Raw genomic sequence first — 22,084 nt, forward strand, 5'->3', positions numbered from 1 at the left:
GCTAATAGGTGTAGTAGGACAGAAACGAAAAGCTATTTACATTTTGCAGGCGTATTGGGAGGTTCGGAGTCTAGCTAGCGGCACTTCGTGTGGGAGGGTAATTAGGGGAGCGGGAAGCTATATACGAGTACATTTACAAGTGAAAACGCTGCACTTGGCCAAGAGGCAACAGCCAGGGCCAGCCTCTAAGCGTCGTCGTCGTCTTCACACCGCTGACTCTTCTGAAACCATTATGTGGTTCCCTAAGTGCATCACTTTTTCCCCATCCATTTCGACAGTTCCAATATTACGGCTTGCCAGTCATTCTGTATATCACCGACAATACCGTAACTCGTCTGTAGGAGCTCCTCTTATCCTTGCCGCCTTTGCCTTTGTAGATCAAGTTCATCTTGTTTCATTTTCTTTGTTTAAATCACTTGCTCCATGGCATAAGTCAGCCGTGTCTTGCTTTTTGGATAGAGGTTTTTAATTAACTGTATTGGGAATTCAGGTACTGCGGCAGTGTTATTAACGACATTTTCTTCTGCTTTCTTTCCAGCAAAATGTTTATGTGCTAAATCTTGATTTCTCAGGCTTCTCGGTTGTTGCTTGATCTGTGTGAGTCTGATCTACGCTTTCTTTTGAGCCGAAGTTATCCTTAATAATGTCTACGTTTTATCGCAGCGCATCGTCTCCTTCGAAGGTGGTACAGCCTTCATCCCTTGTAGCCATTTCCGAATTATTAGTGGGAGCTCCGAGTGTTCTTACACGCTTACAGAATCGTTTAATGCGCCTTAGCCTCTTTCGAGAACGTTACGCACCCAACGATCACTTGGGCATTTAATTTTCTCTTGCACGAGCTCACTAGCCATCTTGTTGTTTTCTCGGCATTCTTCTTTCCTATCTTCTTCTCTTCTTTTCCTCTTTTCATACCCTCCTACCGAAATATAGGCAGGCGTTGTGCCCTTCTCGGTGGCAGTTGCCAGCTTGCTCCCTCTCTGCTTCCCTTGTGTGTTTGTATGTTTCTATATCTATTACGCAGAACTATTACGTAAAACTCTTGCCTTTGAGTTGTTGACAAATTGCAGTTCGCCCTTCCATCTGCTAGCCGCCTGGTTAGCTCAGATGGTAGAGGCTATGCCAAAAAGGCGATGGTCCCGGGTCCGTGTCCCGGACCAGAACGAATTTTTCTGCAGCTGCGAGGCTTTTCTTTCGAGGAGCCCGCATGAGTTTCCTTTGCAGCAATTGCTACGATTTGGTGTATGTCTCATTTTCTGTTTAGTAATTTCCATATCTAAGAAGAGAGAGAGATAGAGAACAAATTTAGTAAAAATGCCTGCAGAGTCGGTTAGACTCCCTCCACGCAGGGAGGAAAAGCTTTTACCGCGACGCGGCCACTACGTCAGTCTCGTGTATTGTGCTCCTCGAGGTCTTGGTTCCTCGCTACTTCCGCGGATCCGAGAGGGCCGCCACCCCCTTCCTTGGGAGTACTGCCCCTCTTCTCCTCAGTTTCGCGAGGTCGCTGCCTCTCTAGAGCTGCCGAGACCTGCTGGACGGCCTTGAGTTGTGTATCTTGGTCATAGGTCCTCGTTGCAGCCTCTAGCTGCGGCGGGATCGTCGTCTTCTCGCAGGGTTCTCGTGGATTTATACTACAGTCCCAAAGGATGTGAGCCGCGGTGGCTCTCTCCTTAGCGCAAAGTCTACACACGTCACTCGCGTACACGCTCGGACGCACGTGCTTAGCTAGCACCGGGGTGAGCAGGGATCCCGTCTGTAATTGCCTGTATAACACTGCCTCCTACCGGGTAAGCCCCGCGTGAGGTGGCGGCATAGTCTGTCTGTTAAGTCTGTACCACTTCAATATTTCGTTGAAGGTGGTCATCTTCTCCTTGGCACTGCACCGCGATCAACACTCCGAGTCGGCCGTGCTTGCAGCTGAGCGGTTGGTTAGTCCTCGCGCGGCCGAGTTGGCCGTCTCGTTGTGGTTCACGTTCCGGCGTTCCGACACGTCACTGCCTACGTGGGCCGGAAACCACTTGATCACCACAGCGCTTTTGCGTCCGATGTCTTCGGCCTTGCGCAGTATATGCGCAGCCTCACTACATACCCTAGCCTTGGCGTAGTTCTTCACTGCCGTTCTAGAGTCACACAACACTGTAGTGCATCCGGGGTCGGAGAGGGCCAAGGCGATGGCCACCTCCTCCGCCCGGTGCGCCTCTCGAGTCCGGACGCTCGCCGCGGTCTTCGTTGCACCCGTCGATGCCCCGACAGCCACCACCGCGTATGCGTCGCTGCTCCCTCGATACTCCGCCGCGTCCACCTAGATGGCGCCTTCTTCTCTGGCGTGGAGGTCCACGAGAGCCCTGGCCCTCGCCAACCTCCGCTCCTTGTTGTGCTCGGGGTTCACGTTCCTCGGGATCGAGCAGACCCTGAGCTTTCTATTGAGCTTTCTATGCTATCCGGTATAGGTACGTCTTCCTGCTGCTCGCCTTCCCTCGGCTCGAGGCCAAGGTCCCGCAGTATTTTTCTTCCGGTTCTCGTTTCAGAGAGACGCTCGAGTTGCGCCGTTCTCTGTGCTTCGGCTATTTCGTCCAGCGTGTTGTGGACTCCCACCGCCATGAATTTTTCGGTGCTCGTGCTCCCGAGGAGGCCGAGTGCCGCCTTATACGCCTTGCGTATGGTGGCGTCTATCTTGTTACGTGCGCTCGGCCTCCAGTTGTGGAAGGCGGCCACGTACGTTATGTGGCTGACTGCGTAGGACTGAACGAGCCTAGTCAGGCTCTCCTTCTTCATCCTCGCTTTTCTGTTGGACACCGTTTTGATGAGTCTCATTGCCGCAGCCGCTTTGCCCGCGAGCTTGTTGACCGTTTCACCGTTGACTCGGTTTCGCTGGATGAGCAGCCCGAGCACTCGAATCTTCTCGACCTCCGGTATTACATGTCCTCCCGCTGTCTTGACCGTGATGTTGGGCCGCTCGTACTTGACTTCCATCTTCTTTCTTTTGCTGCCCACTCCTGTCGGTGGAATCACCACCTGTTCTCACTTGGCCGGAGAGCGAACGAGTCCAGACCCGCCCAGCTGCTCTCGATGGCACTGACCGATTCTTGCAGCGTTGTCTCGATGTGTCCGTCGCTTCCTCCCAATACACATAGCGTAACGTCGTCGGTGTAGATGGTGTGCCGGACTCCTGCTACTCTTTCTAGCTGGTTGGCCACCCCGATCATCACGAGGTTGAAGAGAAGCGGGGAGATCACCAAGCCCTGTGGAGTTCCGACGCTGCCCAGCTTCTTCTCTACGAGCTGCAGGTCTCCCGCGCAGATTTCGGTGGTCCGTTCCGTCAGGAAGTCTTTGATGTACTGGTATGTCCTTCTGCCCATGTTTAGTCAGGATACTTGGGCCAGGATAGCCGAGTGCCTCACATTATCGAAGGCGCTCTGCAAGTCCAGCCCGAGTATCGCTCTGTTGTCCTTGGTGCCCGTCGTATCATCGATGATCTCGTTCTTCAGTAAGATCATGGCGTCCTGCGTCCCGAGCTTCTTCCGAAACCCGATGATGGAATTCGGGTAAAGCTCCGATTCTTCCAGGTAACGCTGCCACCTGTTCATTAGAACGTGGTCGAGGACCTTTCCCACGCACGAAGTGAGCGAGATCGGCCTGAAGTTCTCTACGTTCGGCGGCTTGCCAGGCTTGGGGATGAGGATCGTCTTGGCTGCTTTCCATTGCTTGGGCAGCCTTCCTTATTGCCAGCACTTGTAGAAATTCGTGAGCATTTCGATGGCCGCTTCATTGAGGTTCTTGAGCGCTCTGTTGGTCACTCGATCGGGACCCACGGCGGACCTGCCATTGAGATCCTGCAGGGCAACTCTGACTTCCCATGTCTGGATGTCTCGGTCTAGCTTCTCGTTCTCGTTGCCTTGGTAATCCAGGTGTCTTTCCGTGGGGGTGGTCAGTAGGTACTTGGCGTCCAAGCGCCCCTTGACCTCGTCCTCCCCGTGTTCATAGATTGCCTTGTGTAGGATTCTGGCCAGATTGTTGTGTTGGTGGCCCTTGGTCTTGGTTTCGTCGAGGGGGTGCCGCAGCATGTTCCACGTCTTGCTCTTGTGCATCTGTCCGTCGGCTGCGTTGCAGGCCTCGTTCCACTGTTGGTTGCATAGCACCCTGCAGTGGACCTCGATCTGCCTGTTGAGCTCGGCGATCTTCTTCCTTAGACTTCGGTTGGTTCGTCGCTTCTGCCACCTCGCCTTTATGGACTGCTTGGCATCTATCAGGTGGGCCAGCCGACTGCCCATCTTGTCTATCCGTTCGTCCGTCTCCAGCTCTTGGTGGCTCCTTCCATCGTCTCAACGACGTTGGCCACCCATTGTTCGATGTCCGTAATGTCCAGTTGCACCGCGGGTAGCGCCTTTCGAAAGGCGTCCCAGTCCGTAATGCGATGCTTCCTTATGCAGCTGTCACCTTGGCTTTCGAGCGGTACGACGACCTCCACGATGTAATGATCGCTGCCCAGCTCTTGGCCCGTGTTTCTCCATTTTGCTTCTCTCGATCCTCCGTCGGTTTTGACGAAGGTAAGGTCCGGAGTGGTGTCTCTCGTAACCGATGTGCCTATTCTGGTGGGAAAGGCCGGATCCGTGATTAGGTTCAGTCCCACGTCGGTGGCGTCATGCATCAGTTCTCTCCGCTTGACCGTCGTTATGTGGTAGCCCCAGTCTTGGTTGGGAGCGTTAAAGTCTCCGCACACTACGAGCGTATTGCTCCCCGCGACTGAACTCGCTTTGTGGAAGAATGCCTTGAATTTCTGTTGTCCGTGGGACGGATTGCTGTAGACGTTCACCAGGAAAGTGCTCTCCTTCCTCCTCTTTCCCGTGATTACTTCCACCGTGCAGTGTTCGATGGCGCTTCTGCCGATCATTTCGTGTTCCATGAAGGTGATCCCTTTCCTAACGAAGGTGCAGACCCCTCTGCCCTTGCCCTTGGATGTGTCCCTTTTGCTCGGCGGGCTGTCGTGCGACCGGTAGCCAGGTAATCTCGGCGTCTCTTCGCTGTGTGTTTCTTGAATCATTATAACGTCCGGTTTCCTTGTTAGTTGCTGCAAGTGTTGCTGCAGCACCGCTCTCTTGCCGGTAAAGCCGTTGCAGTTCCAGTGCCAGACCAAGAGGTCTCTCACTGGCGGTGGATGCTGCTGTACGTGCTGTACCGTCCATGATTGCTTGAGTTTGGCGATGATCTGTGCTTCCATACCTTGTATAATAATAATAATAATAATAATAATAATAATAATAATAATAATAATAATAATAATAATAATAATAATAATAATAATAATAATAATAATAATAATAATAATAATAATAATAATTTCATCGAATAATGAACTCTCCTTCGTGTAATGCCAACTTTTTGGCTTCTCGATGATCCCTTGACCCCGGCTTACGCTCTCCGATAATGTGCTTTATTTCTTTCTTTCGCAACTTAAGCGGTTTAGGCGCGGCGGGGTTTCGGCCAGTTTTGAAGTGCCGACTCGGACGAGTTTCAAGCAGCGTCGCGCACCGCCAGATCTCGATCTACTGGGTGCAAAATTGTCAGTATTTGTTCATTCTAGCCGTAAAAGCTACGCTGCATCTATTTAAGGGAAATGTTTGCTTTGCTAGTAAGAGATCTTAAATTCAGCAGTCTCTGTGGAAGTTTTAAGGGGACTTGCAAATATTTGCATCATTTGGTTTCTTTCATACATAGCGTGGTCGGACTGCAGGGTAAAATCTTTCTAATTGGCTTACCTCATTAAATTATTTTTTCATTAGCGTTAAATACAAATTAATAATCAACGTAAGAACGCGCAGGATATCCGTGGCGTCGCGCTGCTGAGCTCGATGCCACCACTGGTTCAGTCGCACCGCATCCCGGTGGGGGGGGGGGGATGCAACGACGCGCTCTCGTATCGTGCATGGGTGCACGCTAATGGGGATACAAAGAGGAAATGGGTTCCCATCACCGATTTGACCCATAGTGTTACCTATGGAATATATGAAGCACCCTTACAAATAAATAAGCGAGTCAAATGGCGTCATTTTGTCGCCGCCGCATCACCACCCTCTCCCTCTTTCACAGGTTATTCTGTTCGACGCTTAATAACCCACCATCTAATGTCCCTCCATCACACGGATCGTAACGCTTTGGTTATCCTCTTTCAATAGCACAACCCCTCTCGGACACAAAAAAATTTTGAGCGTCGTTTTCATTCTTTATTATTTATTAATCATTACCATTTCCTTGCTGAGCTTCTAGAGACTGGAATGCCCTTCCAAATCAAGTGGCTGCCGTCACGAGCTAGCTTGTCAAACTTGCTTTAATGTGCAACAACTTTTTCTCGCTTTGAAACTGAGGTGACGCGGCTTCTTTTCTCTCGAATGCGTTGTATGCGCACTTCCTACCCGCCGTGGTAGCTCAGTGGCTATGGTGTAAGGCTGTTGAGCACGAGGTCGCCAGATCGAATCACGGCCACGGCGGCCGCATTTCAATGGGGGCGAAATGCGAAAACACCCGTGTACTTAGATATAGGTGCACGTTAAAGATCCCCAGGTGGTCGAAATTTCCGGAGTCCCCCACTACGGCGTGCCTCAAAATCAGAAAGTGGTTTTGGCACGTAAAACCTCATAATTTAATTTGCGCACCCCTTGTCCCTTTAAGGAAATGCAGTGGTGCCGACAACGCGCTCACTGCGCCTCCAGCTCGGCCGTGCCCCCCCCCCCCAGTGGCGCGCACTTTCGAGGCGTGTCACCGTGGGGACACCGTCGTATCGAAGGGTTGCCTACGCGAGCTGCCTGGGCGGAAGCGGCGCGCCCTTTATCGCCGCCCCTGGCTCCTCACTTTACGGCCACGGTGCACGTTTGCAATCTTTGGCAGGCCGTGCGTACGCGCACGGTGTCCGCTTACGCCTTCATTCAGTCGCGAGCAGGTCGTACTCGGTTGTGACATACCACGCGGTCGGCGCACACGGGTGTTCGCACAAAGCCAGAGCCGCCCTATCGAAAACAACCCCGCATCCAGTATTCCCGTAACAAAGTGAAACCCTGTATGCTCCCATATATTATGTGGGACATCTCCCGTGTCTCCATTTGATGATGATGATATGTGGTTTTGAATGGCGCAAGGGCCACTTATGGCCAAAGAGTGCCATGAGAAATGGTAATTTAAAGGATTTATTCTGAATGGCGTGGACAGTGAATTTATTATGGTAGGTGTGACATGGCTTTATAAGGGCCCTGAAAACTTTCGCCGTAAATGACGTAAAATATGTAGCTATTAAAATAATGACACTGATTAGTTATGGACGTGGACGATGGCAGTTGTGTTTTGATAAATAAACATACGAAAACGAAACAACAGTCACACTAGAGCATCAAGACGGCCCTCCAATACAAAGGCTGGTAATCACGTGTTAAAATTTCCTGGCCAAATTATTTTCAGAATGTCAATTTCGGCTAAGAAATCTAAGACTATTTGCAGTTAAAAAAGCGGTTCATCACTACGAAAAAAAGCCGGGTGAAGTGGTATATTTTCCCGATATGCAGAAGGGAAATAATTTTTCCTCTCTGTTTCTATTGCAGGGCACTGGATAAGAACATGGAGCACTGTGAAACTATCGCAGCGCCTCCTACAAGTAGGAGAATCTCCGCTATTCAAGAGGTAGGAATGAGTACTGTAAGTGTGTCCTATTCTTAATCGGCAAAAAAGTACTTCTTTGTACCGTACTGTTTTCTCACTTACCCAACTCCGCAGTTTTGGTTTTATGATGTGTAACTTATTCAATGCTTCTGTATCCCACTCTGCTTGCCAATGATTCCTCAATTTACGGTGCAGAAAGGGCTTTAGGTCTGTGGCAAGAATGGGGATATTTCCATCTGTGTTGCTAAAACTCACTGACGTAGCGTTTTCGTCAGCAGCAAAGTTGCCTTTTATACCTTTATGGCCAGGTACCCAGCATGGTATAATCGCTTGGTTGCACATATATGCGGAGCACAACAAGCTATACAGCTCATTCAAAACTGGATTCTTATGCTTCCCGTAAGCTAATCAGGGCTCTCACGACACTTATTGAGTCTGTAAAGACAACAGCCTTAGCGACATTTCTGCGCCTTAAGTGTTTAATAGCCGAAAGTATACCGTATGCTTCTGCCGTAAAGATACTGGTGTGTGGGTTTAGTGGCCCAGATGTTGAAAATGAGGGTCCGAGAGCTGCGTAAGCAACACCAGCACGAGACTTCGAAGCATCTGTGTAATATTCGTCACAGGAATACTTCTCTTTAATTTCAATAAAATGTGATTGTATGTGAGCCTCAGGTGCTTGTTTCGATAATTCTAAGAAAGAGATGTCCCATTGGATAGTTTGCCACTCCCAAGGCGGTGGAAGCCAAGAGGGGGCCATTAAGAGATTCTCTAAAAGAGAGACCCTTGTTTTTTCTGAGAGTGCTTCCAACCGGAGGGACAGAGGAGGCCGGATACCTGGGCGGTTACGGAACAGCCTGGCCGTGGAGGAGTCGTGAATAATTGAATGACATGGATTATCCACAGCTGATTTTACCTTCAAGGCATACGAAAGACTTAAATATGTCCTTTGGTAGCATAGGGACCTTTCATTAGATTCGACGTAAAGGCTTTGCACAGGACTAGTTCTAAAGGCGCCTGTTGGAAGGCGCATGCCTAAGTAGTGGACAGGATCTAGCATTTTTATAGTAGTAGGTCCAGCAGAATTATAGACTATGGCCCCATAGTCAAGGCGTGTTAATATTAGACGTTTGCACAAGTTTATTAGGCATCTCCTGTCGCTTCCCCAAGCTGTGCGTGACAACAGCTTCAGCAGATTCATAGTCTTGAGGCACTTTGCCTTAAGATACTTTAAGTGTGGCACAAAAGTTAGCCTACTGTCTAGAAGAATCTCTAAGAATTTGTGTTCACAGCTCACAGATAACCGTTCTCCGTTGAGATTGATTACGAGGTCCGCCAGTATACCTCTCTTATTACAGAACAGGACGCACGTACTTTTTTTCGGATTTAGCTTAAAACCAGTTTCGTCCGCCCACTTAGACAATTTATTTATGCAAAGCTGTACATGTCGTTCCCAGATACTTAGATTACATGATTTAAAACCTATCTGGATGTCATCTACATATACAGAATAAAACATACTACGTGGTATGGCAGTCTGGATTAAGTTCATTTTGACAATAAAAAGAGTGCAGCTCAGCATACCTCCTTGTGGAAGACCAGCCTCTTGCGTAAATGGACGAGACAGAACGTTACCAACTCTACCACGGAACGTGCGATTGGAGGGGTAACTCTGAATGACGTGTAGGAAGTTGCCTCGAACTCCCATTTCAGACAGATCACAGAGGATTCCAAAGCGCCAGGTTGTGTCGTATGCCTTCTCCATATCTAAAATACGGACAGGAAAACTGTTTGTGGACAAAGGCATCACGGATATTTGTCTCGATGCGGATAAGGTGATCTGGTGTGGATCTACCCTCTCTAAAACCGCACTGTAAGGGATCGAGCATCTTGTTGCTTTCAAGAAAATGGATGAGGCGACGGTTAATCATTTTCTCAAATAATTTGCATATACAACTTGTCAGAGCTATAGGCCTATAACCGTTGGCCGTGTGTCTATTTGTATGGGTCTCGCATATGTGGGGGGACGACCGCAAAGAGCCAGTTGATTTTGGCGCAACAGAAGTATACGGTTTTTATACATATTGCGATAAATACCATGTAACACAAAGATACTGGCGTAAAATCCGGGCCATCCAGCAAGCCCGTTAAGTTACCGAGGGCTTCTTTGCTGACCCTGACGCGGCCTAGACCCAGGCCATCAACTTGCAGGATATGGTCACGTAGTGGTGACGCTAAAGAAAGCAGCAAAACTGGGAATGACGAAACTAGCTTTTTATCGGGCGAACCTGTGCCCTCAAAAACAGGATACACTTATGGTATCTTCGACTGGTCGCCTGTATGCCCCGAAGCAGAGTCGGGTAGATCGGGCGTTTCCCGAGCTCAAAGTTAGAGGACAAGCGCGCAAGCCGAACGTGCGACTCGCTCTCGGAGGATGAAATTGCCGATGCGAAACCACGTGACTACTGCCAACGTCCAATGATTCGCCTATCCAAAGCTCCCGGCACTGCCAGAAAAACCGGCAGACGTGCCGGCGGGAAGAGCGTTCGTCGAGGCGCCAGCATGCAGTGGCCTAGGTTGCCAAGGTTACGGTGGGCCGTCGCCAACAGCAGCGACGCGGCGCTGCGATGACGTTTCAATCTCGATGACTGCTCCGACGACAGGGCTCGGAGCGCCCCAGAGCGCTCCAAGATGGAGGAGAGCAATCGAGAAGAACCAGCCGAACGCAGGGCGCGCACCCTCTTTCAACCAGCCGAAGACAACGCCGCTCACGAGAGCGCTCCAGAGCGCTCAGAAACGACCAGCCGAAGATAGCATTAAAGAACACCGATAGCGGCGAACACGCTCGGCGATCGTCGAAAATCTGATCAGCGGGTCAAGCGCGTCGGCTTTTATACATCAGTCATCGAAGGTTCCACAGTAATCGCTGAGACCCGCGTGTCTTCAGGAAAGTTCTATGCCATTCGCGTCGCGCGATGAAATCCGATTACTCAAGGTTCGGTGACAACAGACAGTGGATAGAATCATCGATTACTTTCGAGATACTTCCGATACATGCAGGCGCGTCCTGCGCTGTGCGATAACATTTGTTAGGCGGTGAAATGTGGTCCCCGATAAAGATAAACAAGTACAGGTGTGAATATCCAGTAAAGTTGTCACACAAAAGCTAGGTCTACTACGCTTACGGATCCAGGTTCGAATCCTGCCGCCAGACGCGCTTAACTGTTATCTTCAAGAGTAATATTGAATCTTACTCGGCGGGAACCCGACCAGTGACCGACAGACCACCGACCTACCCAAGTAAAATCATGGGGTGGTAGGCAAAGAAAGTTTTGCTTAAGAAACGATGAAATATGTACAAAATGATCGTGTGGCTTCAACATGACACGCCAGAACCTCATTTCGCTACCAAACAAAGATATTGGCGTACTGCTCACTTGTCAATATCTCTTCCTTCTCACCTTCATCTGCGCTGCTTAATATCTTTTTCGTAAGCATTCTTAATCAGCTAGCCTAAAGCAAGGTTTATTGAGCTTAGTTTCTGGGAACTTCCTTTGAGTGAAGTCGGCGCGTGTATAGCCACAAGTGTTGGAGCTGACCCTGTTCGTCTCGACCGCGTTTACAAGTTTGTTGTGCGAATCAGCCAGCCTTCCGCAGGCAGTTTCACAGATCTTGCCTCGACGCTCGTTCAGCCCAACCCGCCAGCGCGTACATGAATCGGATGACCAGATTTGGGCACGAACAGCCGTCTCTGTCCGAATTTATCGAGTTCATGTAAGCGCTGCTAACCTCACTATCTACGTTTACGCCACGTAATTAAGGCTCGTCCCTATCCATAGCTCACAGAGAACGCGAGCGATGCATCAGTTGTTATGCGTACCTTCCCTCGGCACATTTTAAAAAGGGCGAAATACTTACCTGATTGTCCCTTTGAGCAAGCCTAAGCCAGAAAAGCTCACAAAGCAATCCTTTTTTCCAGAATAATATAAGCGATAACGGAAAAACCCTTAGTGGCGGTCATATTAAGGAATATGTAAAGTTAATTCGTTTAACGCAACGATCACACGCAGTCTTGCAAAGTGACATGCCTCAACCAACTCTTCAGGACTTTTAAAACCTCACCGGGTTTTGTGACCTAGGTGTTGTAGCCTGGCTGTGCCCGTGTAGAATAGGCCCACCAATCACAGCCGAGGAAGCGCGACGTGCGCAGCGCTGGGTTCCCTGCAGCACCACCAGATGGCGCTCACCTCCGCGTATCCAGAGCCGAGCGCCAAAAAAATAACGAGATCTTCGTGGCGCAACCCACCACCTCGTTCCACATGGGACGCCATTTGTAACGTTCATCCCTAAACCCCCTGAACAAAACTATTGAGTGCGCTTCAGTATCCGAGGAGGTGAGTGCCGAAGAGAAAGCCTAAAATTCCTCAGCGCACAGCTACAGGGCTAGACGGGGTTCTCGTTAGGCTGATTAACGAACTAGGACCAAAAAGTAAGGAAGCTCCGTTGAAAGCAGCAGAAAAAAAAAACTCTAAAATATAGACGAATACCAGACAGTTGGCGACAAAGTAGAATGAACTCAATTGATAAAGATAAGGGAGAGAAAGATAGAATTCACTCGTATACACCGTTGACCATTACATCGGTAATATACAGGTTAGCAATGCAGGTGATTAAATTGTAGGTGCAAGCATGGGAGAGCATAAAGGCACATTGCGAGAACTTAAGAATGGGTTCAGAACCGGTAGAGGTCGGGATGACAACTTATTAGTTCATGCTCAGTGTATTTAAATATCAAGAGTAGAAAGGAAACCGTTGTATGTGGCCCTTTTAGACATTACAGGAGCGTATGACGACGTAGACTGCAACATTTTGCGGGATATTCTGGAAGGGGAATGCATCGACGACGATTGTCTACACCTTTTGAGAGAGCGTTACCCAGAAAATACCGTTTGCGATGAATGGGAAGGGATGAGGAGTGCGAATAAAGGTGATATTAACAAGGGACTGAGGCAGCGGTGCCCTTTATCTCCACTGCTCTTTATGATGTACATGGTGAGGATGGAGAGGGTGCCAGAGCGAAATAACATCGGGTTTAATCTCTCGTACAAACAGGCGGGTACAGTAGTAGAGCAGCAGCTTCTAGTTTTGTTTTATGCGGATGGCACTGTGCTGCTAGCTAAGAAGCAAAGTGATATGCAATGTCTGGCGAATCTCTGTAGGCAGGAAAGCGATAAATTCGGTCCGAAATTTAGCTTTAAAAATCAGGTGTTATGGTATTCAATGAAAACAGTGATCAGACAGCGTCAATACAGGGCCAGGAAATACCTCGGGTCAAAAAATAGAAATACCTTGGTATACGGATAAACGAAGGGAATGGGTATATGGAAACACATGAAAAAACAATATCAGTGAAAGGTAAGAGAAATGCCGCCATATTAAAACACAGACCGCTGTGAGGATACAGTACGTACGCGGTGCTATGTGATATGTGGAAATGTGGAATGAATGGTTCGATGACTTACATTTGAAAATGCGGTTGTTTGCGTGAAGTCAGGGGCACAATCAGGACTCGATCGTAACCAAAGTTCATTGGGACGCCTCGCAGTGGGCACTGAGGGGAAGTCTTCAAAAGAAGCTGTCCAGGGTGTAATGGGCAGGACAAATTTTGAAGTGAGGGAAGCTCAGAGTAAAATTGATTTTGAAAAACCAATGATTAATGTGGAAGAAAGTAAACGGGCTGGTACAGTATTCAGATATTTGAGAACATTGATTCACAGTGAAGGAAAATAACTAGGAAGCTTGCCAGCAAGAGTGCGACCATCATGGTCAAAAACACGGCAACAGAGAACGTCAAACGCAAAGTAAGAGAGGCTGAGATAATCTCACGGGTGGCGGCAGTGGAAAAGAAGGCTGCAATGAGCGACGACTTAAGAGGAAACAGACGAAATTAGGAAAGAAACAATTTATGATAACAGGAATTTATTATAACCTAAAACCAAGCCCTTTTCGAAGCGAGATCAGGATGCCTTAGAACACGCACTTATAAAGTGAGATATAAAAAAGAAGAAGAAGCATGTGCTTGCTGCGATAAAGCTGGGGAAAGGACGGAGCATGTTTTATTAGAATGGGAAGACGTCTGCCCAACGGTCTATTTAGGCCCCTCAGGCCTCCTCAAGGCCTCGGGTTCAGCGAGGGCAGGGGGATGGTAAACATGTCCGCAATGGAGCTTAGTAAAGGGCGATAGGAAGTTTGGTGGAAGAAAAGTAGAGAGACGACAAACCACGGAGGCGTACAAAAGCAAAATTCCCTGTAAGGGTTCAGAAAGGTTGGTGGTGGGAAGGCTTCGTGTTTTTTTTTTAAGATCAGCAATTACAGACAATTACTCAGGCAATTACAGACGGGGTCCCTGCTCACCGCGGTGCTAGCTAAGCACGTGTGTGCGAGCGTGTGCGCGAGTGGCGAGTGACGTGTGTAGACTTTGCGCTAAGGAGAGAGCCACCGCGGCTCACATCCTTCGGGACTGTAGTATAAATCCACGAGAACCCAGCGAGAAGACGACGATCCCGCCGCAGCTAGAGGCTGCAACGAGGACCTATGACCAAGATACACAACTCAAGGCCGTCCAGCAGGTCTCGGCAGCTCTAGAGAGGCAGCGACCTCGCGAAACCGAGGAGAAGAGGGGCAGTACTCCCAAGGAAGGGGGTGGCGGCCCTCTCGGATCCGCGGAAGTAGCGAGGAACCAAGACCTCGAGGAGCACAATGCACGAGACTGACGTAGTGGCCGCGTCGCGGTAAAAGCTTGTCCTCCCTGCGTGGAGGGAGTCTAACCGACTCTGCAGGCATATTTACTAAAGTTGTTCTCTCTCTTAAGACCAGCAGAAATTAGCCAAAGCATAACAAGAGCTTTGTGGTGCAGCCTAACGGCTCGTTCCAAAGAGGACGCTCATAGCATCCATCCATCCACCCATCCATCCGTGCATACATCCGCGGCCGCGCCGGTGGCAGTCGTGCGGGGGAAATAATATAAAGGACCAGAAAGCTCGCCTTCGCTCATCTTAGCCTGCACGGTGATGAGGAAGTAACTGCTTCTTGGGGATATAGTGGAATCGAACTGCGCTACGTATGTATGCTCGTACTGCCTCAGAAACCGTGGTGCGTTCAAGGCGCCCGTCGTACTCGCTACGCTCCGTTTCATACGTCAGATGCAACACTGTGGAAGCTACGCAAGAAGTACGGTCGGCGAAGTCTATCCCTCCGCGCGTTCCGCTTACGCTTCGCTGCGCGCCAGCGGCGTTTGCTCGCGCGAGCATGCACGTGAGGCTGGCGCGACATGGATTGTTCCTTTTTAAGGGCACATTCTTTTTTTTCATTCAGAACGGAGCTAATACAAAGATAATTTTTCACACTATTTTGTGAAAATACACTGAACTATTTCTAAGTGCGAATGCAGCCACTGCAAATGTACCTCTAGACTCAACAGCGTTGCACCAGATGTATGAAACCGAGTGTAGTAGACAGCAACTCTGCTTAACAAAGTGCTCAGCATAATATTCTTTTTTATTTGAATATACTGCAGGCCCTTCCCGGTCCGTGCAGGAGTGGTACGGAAATGCAATGAAAAAAAAAATCATGGTGACAAGTCAGTACACTGAATGCGGTTAATAAAAGAGTCGATTTTATTGCAACACACAATATCGTTAGTTAACTTGTCCCACTGGGAAATGGCTGACGGAAAAAGGGAATGCTTGTGAACATTAAGACGGCTCGAGGGAAGATAGATTGTTTTGGAATGATTTAGTCTGGTTGAGCATTTTGGAGGATCTTGCAGGTAGTGAGAACGTGCTACCTGGAAATAACCATGGTATAATTGATAGATGAATTTTAGTCGCGAAATTGCTCTTCTCTGCGAGAGTAATTTTAGGTTTGCCCTTGCCAACAGACCTGAGATACTGGACTGTCTTTTGTAGTCCGAATATACAAACCTAATTGCTAATTTTGTATGTGTTCTATTTTATTTATAAAGCATTTGTGTGCGCCCGTGATAGTGTCCGTGCATGCGTTTGTGCATTGCGTGCTTCGCTTATATAGATTTAAACTCGTTGGATCTGCGGTACTTTTCTTTGGAGAAGTTGACGGTTTTTTGGCAACTTGTAAGCGATACTACAAACTGCACAACACCTATTGAGAAAAACGCCCCTTGCACACATCAATGACGCAGGCCCCTGGCAACTATAGGCGATGTTCAACACATGGCAGCTATGAAAAGTTTCCCGCTCCGCAATTGCTTCCGGCGCATACAGCATGGAAAAGCACGACCTTCGAGATCTGTTTCTGTGGCTTCGAGGAAGTGATGTCTGGGTGCTGGATTTGGGCACTACATATGCAGGCGGAGAATTGACCCCAAACCGGGATTGAGTGAAAATTGCCGATAGACATGTGTTGACATGGCCACCCCTCCCTCAAGTTAAATCAAGGATCCTGATTCCGGATTCGAGGTCCTTCCGATATTTTGAGCGAAGAAGATGAGCCTGTTACAATCAGGAGAACAGAAAAGAAGCGAGACGACAGACCGTGTCTTGCAACCCAGCTTTAGTGAAATATCCGGGGATCCGCCGCTGCTGAGGGAGGTAGACGAGCGATGCCGCCGAGTATCTGTACCGGCAAAATAGGTTCAAGCGTACTCCTGGCCGGCTGCTTGCTTAGGGCGTGAGTTCCAGGCGCTTAGCTATCTATCGAGAAGTAGGTGGCATGGGACAGTAAGACTCTTCACAGACTCCTCCTGCGTATTCTATACATGTAATAATGTTTTGATCAACTGAAACACACTTGAAGATGGAGACTCCAGTATCACCGTACCACGACATAGACACACTACACTTCATGACACCCGACTTCCCTTCCGGCAGAGGAAGAATATTCCAGAGATGAAGCATACTTTAAGGAAAAAACACACCAAGGATTATTTCAAACGAAAGTGCGCAGGAGGAACGTCAAAAATAGGCATATCCAGCGCATATTTAGAAATTATTTCAAGTGAAGCTTTTGTGAAGCGGGTAATAGATGCCTATGATTAAACTCGTACATATGGCAAGAAAAAAAAGTAAGCGGTTACAATTACAATAGTACGTTTAGATAAGTAATAGATTACAGCAGCCATTTATTGTCCTACGAAAGTAATTAAATTGTTGCAAACTTAATCGATTACATTTAAGTTACTTTTCTTCGAACGTTAGTGTTGCGTAGATAGAGTAAACAGGACGACCTAGTCTGGTACATTCAGTGCGTCCTCTGCGGCCCTTCATATTTTACTGATCTGCACTAACAATTGGCTTTGAAAATGTTTGTCCGTCATCGTTCCTCGTTTTTTGTTGCGAATACATAAGCAGCGACACTAAAACTCGCTCTAGGAGGAAGAGTGTGGGCATGTTCGCTCGAAATGCGCGCTTGGGTTTTAGCACATATACGGGATTGGCGCATAAGAGTGCGATTACGCAGCATCGATGGAGCGAAGCGCTTCTTTGTTGCGGGATCCCGGAGACGACGGTCGTCGATGAAAGGCAGAAAACATTGTCCGAATTTGAATACCTCGTATTTACGTCCCAAATGGCAGTCGCTATCGAGACATTCAGGCACCAGTTTGTTTCGTCGACATACATCTGGTGGAGCGTTAAGATGAGGAAACGTAAACCAATACTGAGGCCTCCCAGAACATGCGCATTCGCAAGACTGCTGCTGCGTGGCACCATCTCTGGCGTTCTGCCGAGGGTTTCACGAAAATCAGGTTCTCTATGCTGCACCGCCTGTTACGGCTCGTCTCGTCAGTAAGGTAACTGGTTACATGTGATTGGTTACTGAAATACAGTGAGCGGCACCGAGTAGACTAAGTATATGTCAAATAACAAAACTAGCAAAAGCGCACTTGGTCACTAGTAATTCATTGCGTGTCATTTGTTATGTGCAAGTCAGCCTACAATAAAATGCGACACATAAAGTTACGCTATTTTTATCCTATACATCCAACGTGTAATATCGCACATTGTTTTTGCTTATGTGCTACACCGTCTAACAGCGATGCCGACATGCAAGCACGAAGTCAGGCAGGTGTGCTGCAGGGCGAGACGTCGATGCAGCAATGCATCCACGACGAAGGCGACGTATACTGCGTGTCAAAAATGACAGCTGCAGTGTTTCACAGAGAGCCACGAAACACATGCATTCAAAGCTTCTGTGCCCCTCCCTTCACCGCACTGGCCCAGAATAGGCACGTACCTTCAGCGACGGATACCAAATTAAATGGGCCCAATGGCTCAAGAAAGGGATATCCCAAAAATGAGTAAATTGTAGAAATCAAAGAAGCCGTTCCATATCATTCGTTAAGCCATTATGAGGTTCGTTTGCTTTAGAGATACGTATGACATAATATGCGCACGTTTTAAGAGGTGAGTTATTGGTTGAGAACACAGAAGATGCGCCCGCTGGCACTACGTTGTCGCTCCTGGACCGTACCTCGCGTGCATGTTCAGCTAGAAACCGAACACTCATGCCTCGCGCTAACCGCGGGCCGGTTGGCGAAGAAAGCTTTGATTTAAAAGCTCAATCACCATTCGACAGAAAGTGTCAGTGTGCGTCTGGTACATAGTACAGGAACGTCTAAGCATGCGTGAATCGCATTGTTTTCCCTAAGGATTTTGTTATCTCAGGCATCCATAGGTATCCTAAGGCGCCTCGCGTAGGTACCCATGGTTCATACACGACGCATGGAGTCAATGACAGCATCGCGATACGTGCGGTAGAGCCCCCCGCGCGAGGCGCCGACGCCCCGACATCTGCCAGCGCAAAACTGTTATCGCATGGCGCACTGTGTCAGAACCGGGCATGAACAGCACCCGGCATCAGCCGCTTCGTTTGAGCGTTATCACACTTTCTCGAATGAAATATCCGTGACGAAAGCGGAAGAACTACGCACCAACACTGGTGCCCCACAATGCGTTCCGCCCTGTGTGCTATACGCCCTCTTGTTGGTAATTAGGAAGTTCGTCATGTCCGCAGGTCCTTCCACTTTATCTTCAAGATAAAACCCCAGGTTGATTGGCCTTCGGCCAAGCAACGGAATGCTCGGAAGTATGCGCCTCTTGTAAACATTTTGGGGCGCACCATGCTTGCGCACCTGGACTGTAACCTACAGTTGTGGTATTTTTTCATGTCAATTGACAATAGGCACTCTCCAGTCGTATCTGGCAGCTTACTTGTGGCCAATGAGGAGAAATTATAGCAACGATTGCTCAAGGCTAAGTTTATGCCAATAATGAAATAAGCTTAACGAGAACGAAAACTGTTTCAATCTTCAATTTTTCATGTACTTTCAGGTAAACAGGACACTGCTCGACACTTCGAAAGAACGTAGGCTGTAGACAACTTTGAGAGTGTCTGTGCTTACTCGACGGCATATGACCTGCTCCACGTGCTTAGCAAGGCTGTGAAGTCACAATTAACAAAGAAACAATGGACGACAGGCCTTTCTTTCCGTCTTCTGGTGCTACGCTCTTTTAGCCTTTATAGGTGCACCCCTCCCCCCTCCCCACCCGGCAATATTCTTGGCCTCTTGAGATAGACAGTTTTGTCAGTGAAATGCGTGTTACACAACGCTTTCCCACCCGTCAACCACCTCTCATGATAAGCCGTTCAAGAAACCTTTTGCGCATTCCCACAACAGGTGCCAGCTTTATGTAACCTGTTGTCACCGGTACATCTAGTAAGCATTTGCGACATGCGGCCACCGACCTACAGCTCTTTCTACAGAAGTTGAGCAATTTCATCATCCGAAGAAATCTTCGAAGCAAGACCCCGCATTCCTTGAGTTGTGTACGCACATTTCCCGCTATGTCACTTTGGCAGCCAGACAGTTTTCGCAACGGCCACCCAATGACGATTTTGTCCCCGCTTGTCCAAGGCGCCGTCTCCTTCGCGCATTGTCTCTTTAGGCGCTGTGCTTTCGGTGCCACTAAATACTGTTCGGCAAAAGTATTTTGCGAGAAAATCCGTCTTGTCGTCTCGCTCTGAGAGTGCGCTGGCGCGTGCAGCATCCGCTGGAGACTTTTGCCCGCTGCTTACTTATCTGTAACGAACGTATCACGAGGCCTGCAAGCTACGAGCTCATATTCTTGCAACTAAACAACAAGAAAGTAATTACACAGAGAGAAGATACGTTACGTCCACAGGGTGACCTCGAGGCCATTCTCGCAATCAAGTGATCCTCTCCGTTCGTAAAGTTTATCTTTTTTTTCTTTGGACCAACAAATAAATGGAATTTCGATAAATTGTGTACTGTTTCAGTAAACTGTCGTTATGAATATGCTTAAAATCCACTGTTCAGGCCGAAATAGAAAGTTTTGGTGAGTTGGGAATATTTCGCAGGTTTAGGTTCGAAATGATTTTCTCCGTCGCACGCAGCGCGCGTCGCCGCCAGCGCGAGGCCTGCTCACCTGAGATCGATGCTCTTCAGGCGACGTGCTCGGAGGGGAAAGAACTGGCGCTTCAGGACGACGGCGCCGTTGCCGGACCACACCAGCGTGCTCAGGTTCGGCAAGTCCGCGAGCGCATCGTCATCGAGCTTGTGGAAACTCACAGCATCGACCATCAAATGGGTCAGATTCACAAGCGCTCCAATCCACTCGCGGCCGAAGCGGGTCACCGTGCTGTTCAACAGCGATAACGTTTCCAGCTGGTCCAGCGCACCGAAGAAGTTGGCACCGGCGTCCACGTAACAGCGCATAAACTCCAGGTTCTGAATCCTCGTCCAGCGTTCTGTCGAAACCGAAGGCCAACCTCCCATTTGACGCGTGTCCTCCATCTTAAATCTAGAATCGGCCACCTTAAAGGTGCCGACCTTGAGTCCGGTGAACACGTCCGGATTGAGGCTCGACGTAACGTTACTAAGGAACAACCGACTCAGGTTATAATCTCTAAGGTACTGGAACGGCAGCCTCAGCTGGTCATCGCGCACAACGGTGCACATGACGTAGTTCCCTATGAAGGTCTCGGTGCAGGTGCATGGGTAGATGAACTCCCGCGATGGACAGGACCCCTCAACAGCGGGCGCCATCACCAGGACGCATACGGTGAGGGCCGTGACGAGGAGATGACACCGCCGAAGCACATATGCGGCCAGGCGACGACCGCGGCGAACAAGCCGAAGATGGTACTGGTCGGCGGCCAACAGTGTCCGGCTCGTGGACGGAGGCAGGCGCTCGCTCGTAGTCTTCATGGTGCTGGCGCGGTGGAAGAGGCCGCCGGGAGCCTGCGAGTCATCCAGCTCGAGAAAGGAGCGTCGCTAGGCCTGTCGCCGCCGGCCTCACACACCGCCTTCTTTCCTTGGCACGCCTCGTGTGACTTTCGGTGGAAAGAGGAGCGGCCAGTGCTGCTGCAGATTACCGCCGGGCCGTCCCGATGGCGTCCAGCGGCCGTGTTGGGTTACGAAGGACCCTCCTCTTCTTCCCATGCTTGCCTTGCGCCGTCTCCAAATCTCTCGAGGAAGTCGCCTCCAGCTATCATCGTTCGGGGGGGGGGGGGGGGGGCGGCGAAACTTGCCGATTCTTCGCTTCCCTTTGAGCACTCTCGCCCTCTCGGGGCGACAATCTCCGTGCACGGTGCAGCGACTCAGCCTCTCCTCATTTTGCGCGTTCAGTCAATCGTCAATCGTACCGGAGGTTGTCACGCACATGCACCGTCCGCTTTGTTTTCATCTCGCATCGTTCTCCTACGCTCCAGTGCCGTATTACGGGCCACAAGACAATCGCGCATTCGTCTTATGGCGTCGAAGGGCGCCGACCTTTCTTCGTGGCCGTGAAAAGCCAGATTAAGCGATTTGCAGCCACGCATGCGTCGAAAGCAGCAGCGCTTCCAGGTCTCGTGTTCTCGTTTTCGGGTTAGTCTAGATGCACCAATCTCTAAAGGGAATTCCTTCAAAGTGCATAGACTAGCTCAATTCGAGGAGATGAAAAATAGCTTCCTGACGTGATTCGCCCGTGGCGTCATTGCCGCCGATAGGTCCGCTGGTAGTGCTAAAGAATGCCTTCTCCACACTGCATAGCACAGTATACTGGGCATCTGTTGTGACGAAGGTAAGTATGCACGTCCGTGAACGGTCGGTGATGGTTCGCGTGCATCAAGAAAGTGCAAGTAAGAAGGACAGAGCCGCAATGAATAGCGCGAATTTAAAGCTTTATATACGCTATTTACATGTTGGTTAGGTCAGAGAGTGCGCAGACTCCTCCGGTCTGCACGTTTTTTAATTTTTATTTTTCAGATTATTTCAGTTTTTTCTGTAGTTCACGAGAACAGCTGGCCGAAAAATCCGGCATATTCTAGCGGGTGTATGTCAAAAATTGATCGCGAGTAGTAGACAACGATAAAATTTAAACAAAAAAGAAAATCGCATGAAGCA

The 22,084-nt window shown here is 49.2% G+C and overlaps 1 protein-coding gene and 1 pseudogene across 1 annotated transcript in view; both read right to left on the bottom strand.

The window, feature by feature from the left end:
- Positions 1–21,028, bottom strand: part of LOC135899653 (leucine-rich repeat-containing protein 24-like) — a 293,594-nt gene extending 272,566 nt beyond the window's left edge. Inside the window, exon 1 of the mRNA XM_065428963.1 lies at positions 20,124–21,028. Coding sequence (XP_065285035.1) covers positions 20,124–20,905 — 782 coding nt within the window. The 5' untranslated portion in view covers positions 20,906–21,028. The remainder of the gene's footprint in view (positions 1–20,123) is intronic.
- Positions 1,423–3,584, bottom strand: LOC135899699 (uncharacterized; annotated as a pseudogene).
- Positions 21,029–22,084: the final 1,056 nt, after the last annotated feature.

The sequence above is a fragment of the Dermacentor albipictus genome, unplaced genomic scaffold, assembly GCF_038994185.2.
Source record: "Dermacentor albipictus isolate Rhodes 1998 colony unplaced genomic scaffold, USDA_Dalb.pri_finalv2 scaffold_16, whole genome shotgun sequence".
Lineage (NCBI taxonomy): Eukaryota > Metazoa > Arthropoda > Arachnida > Ixodida > Ixodidae > Dermacentor > Dermacentor albipictus.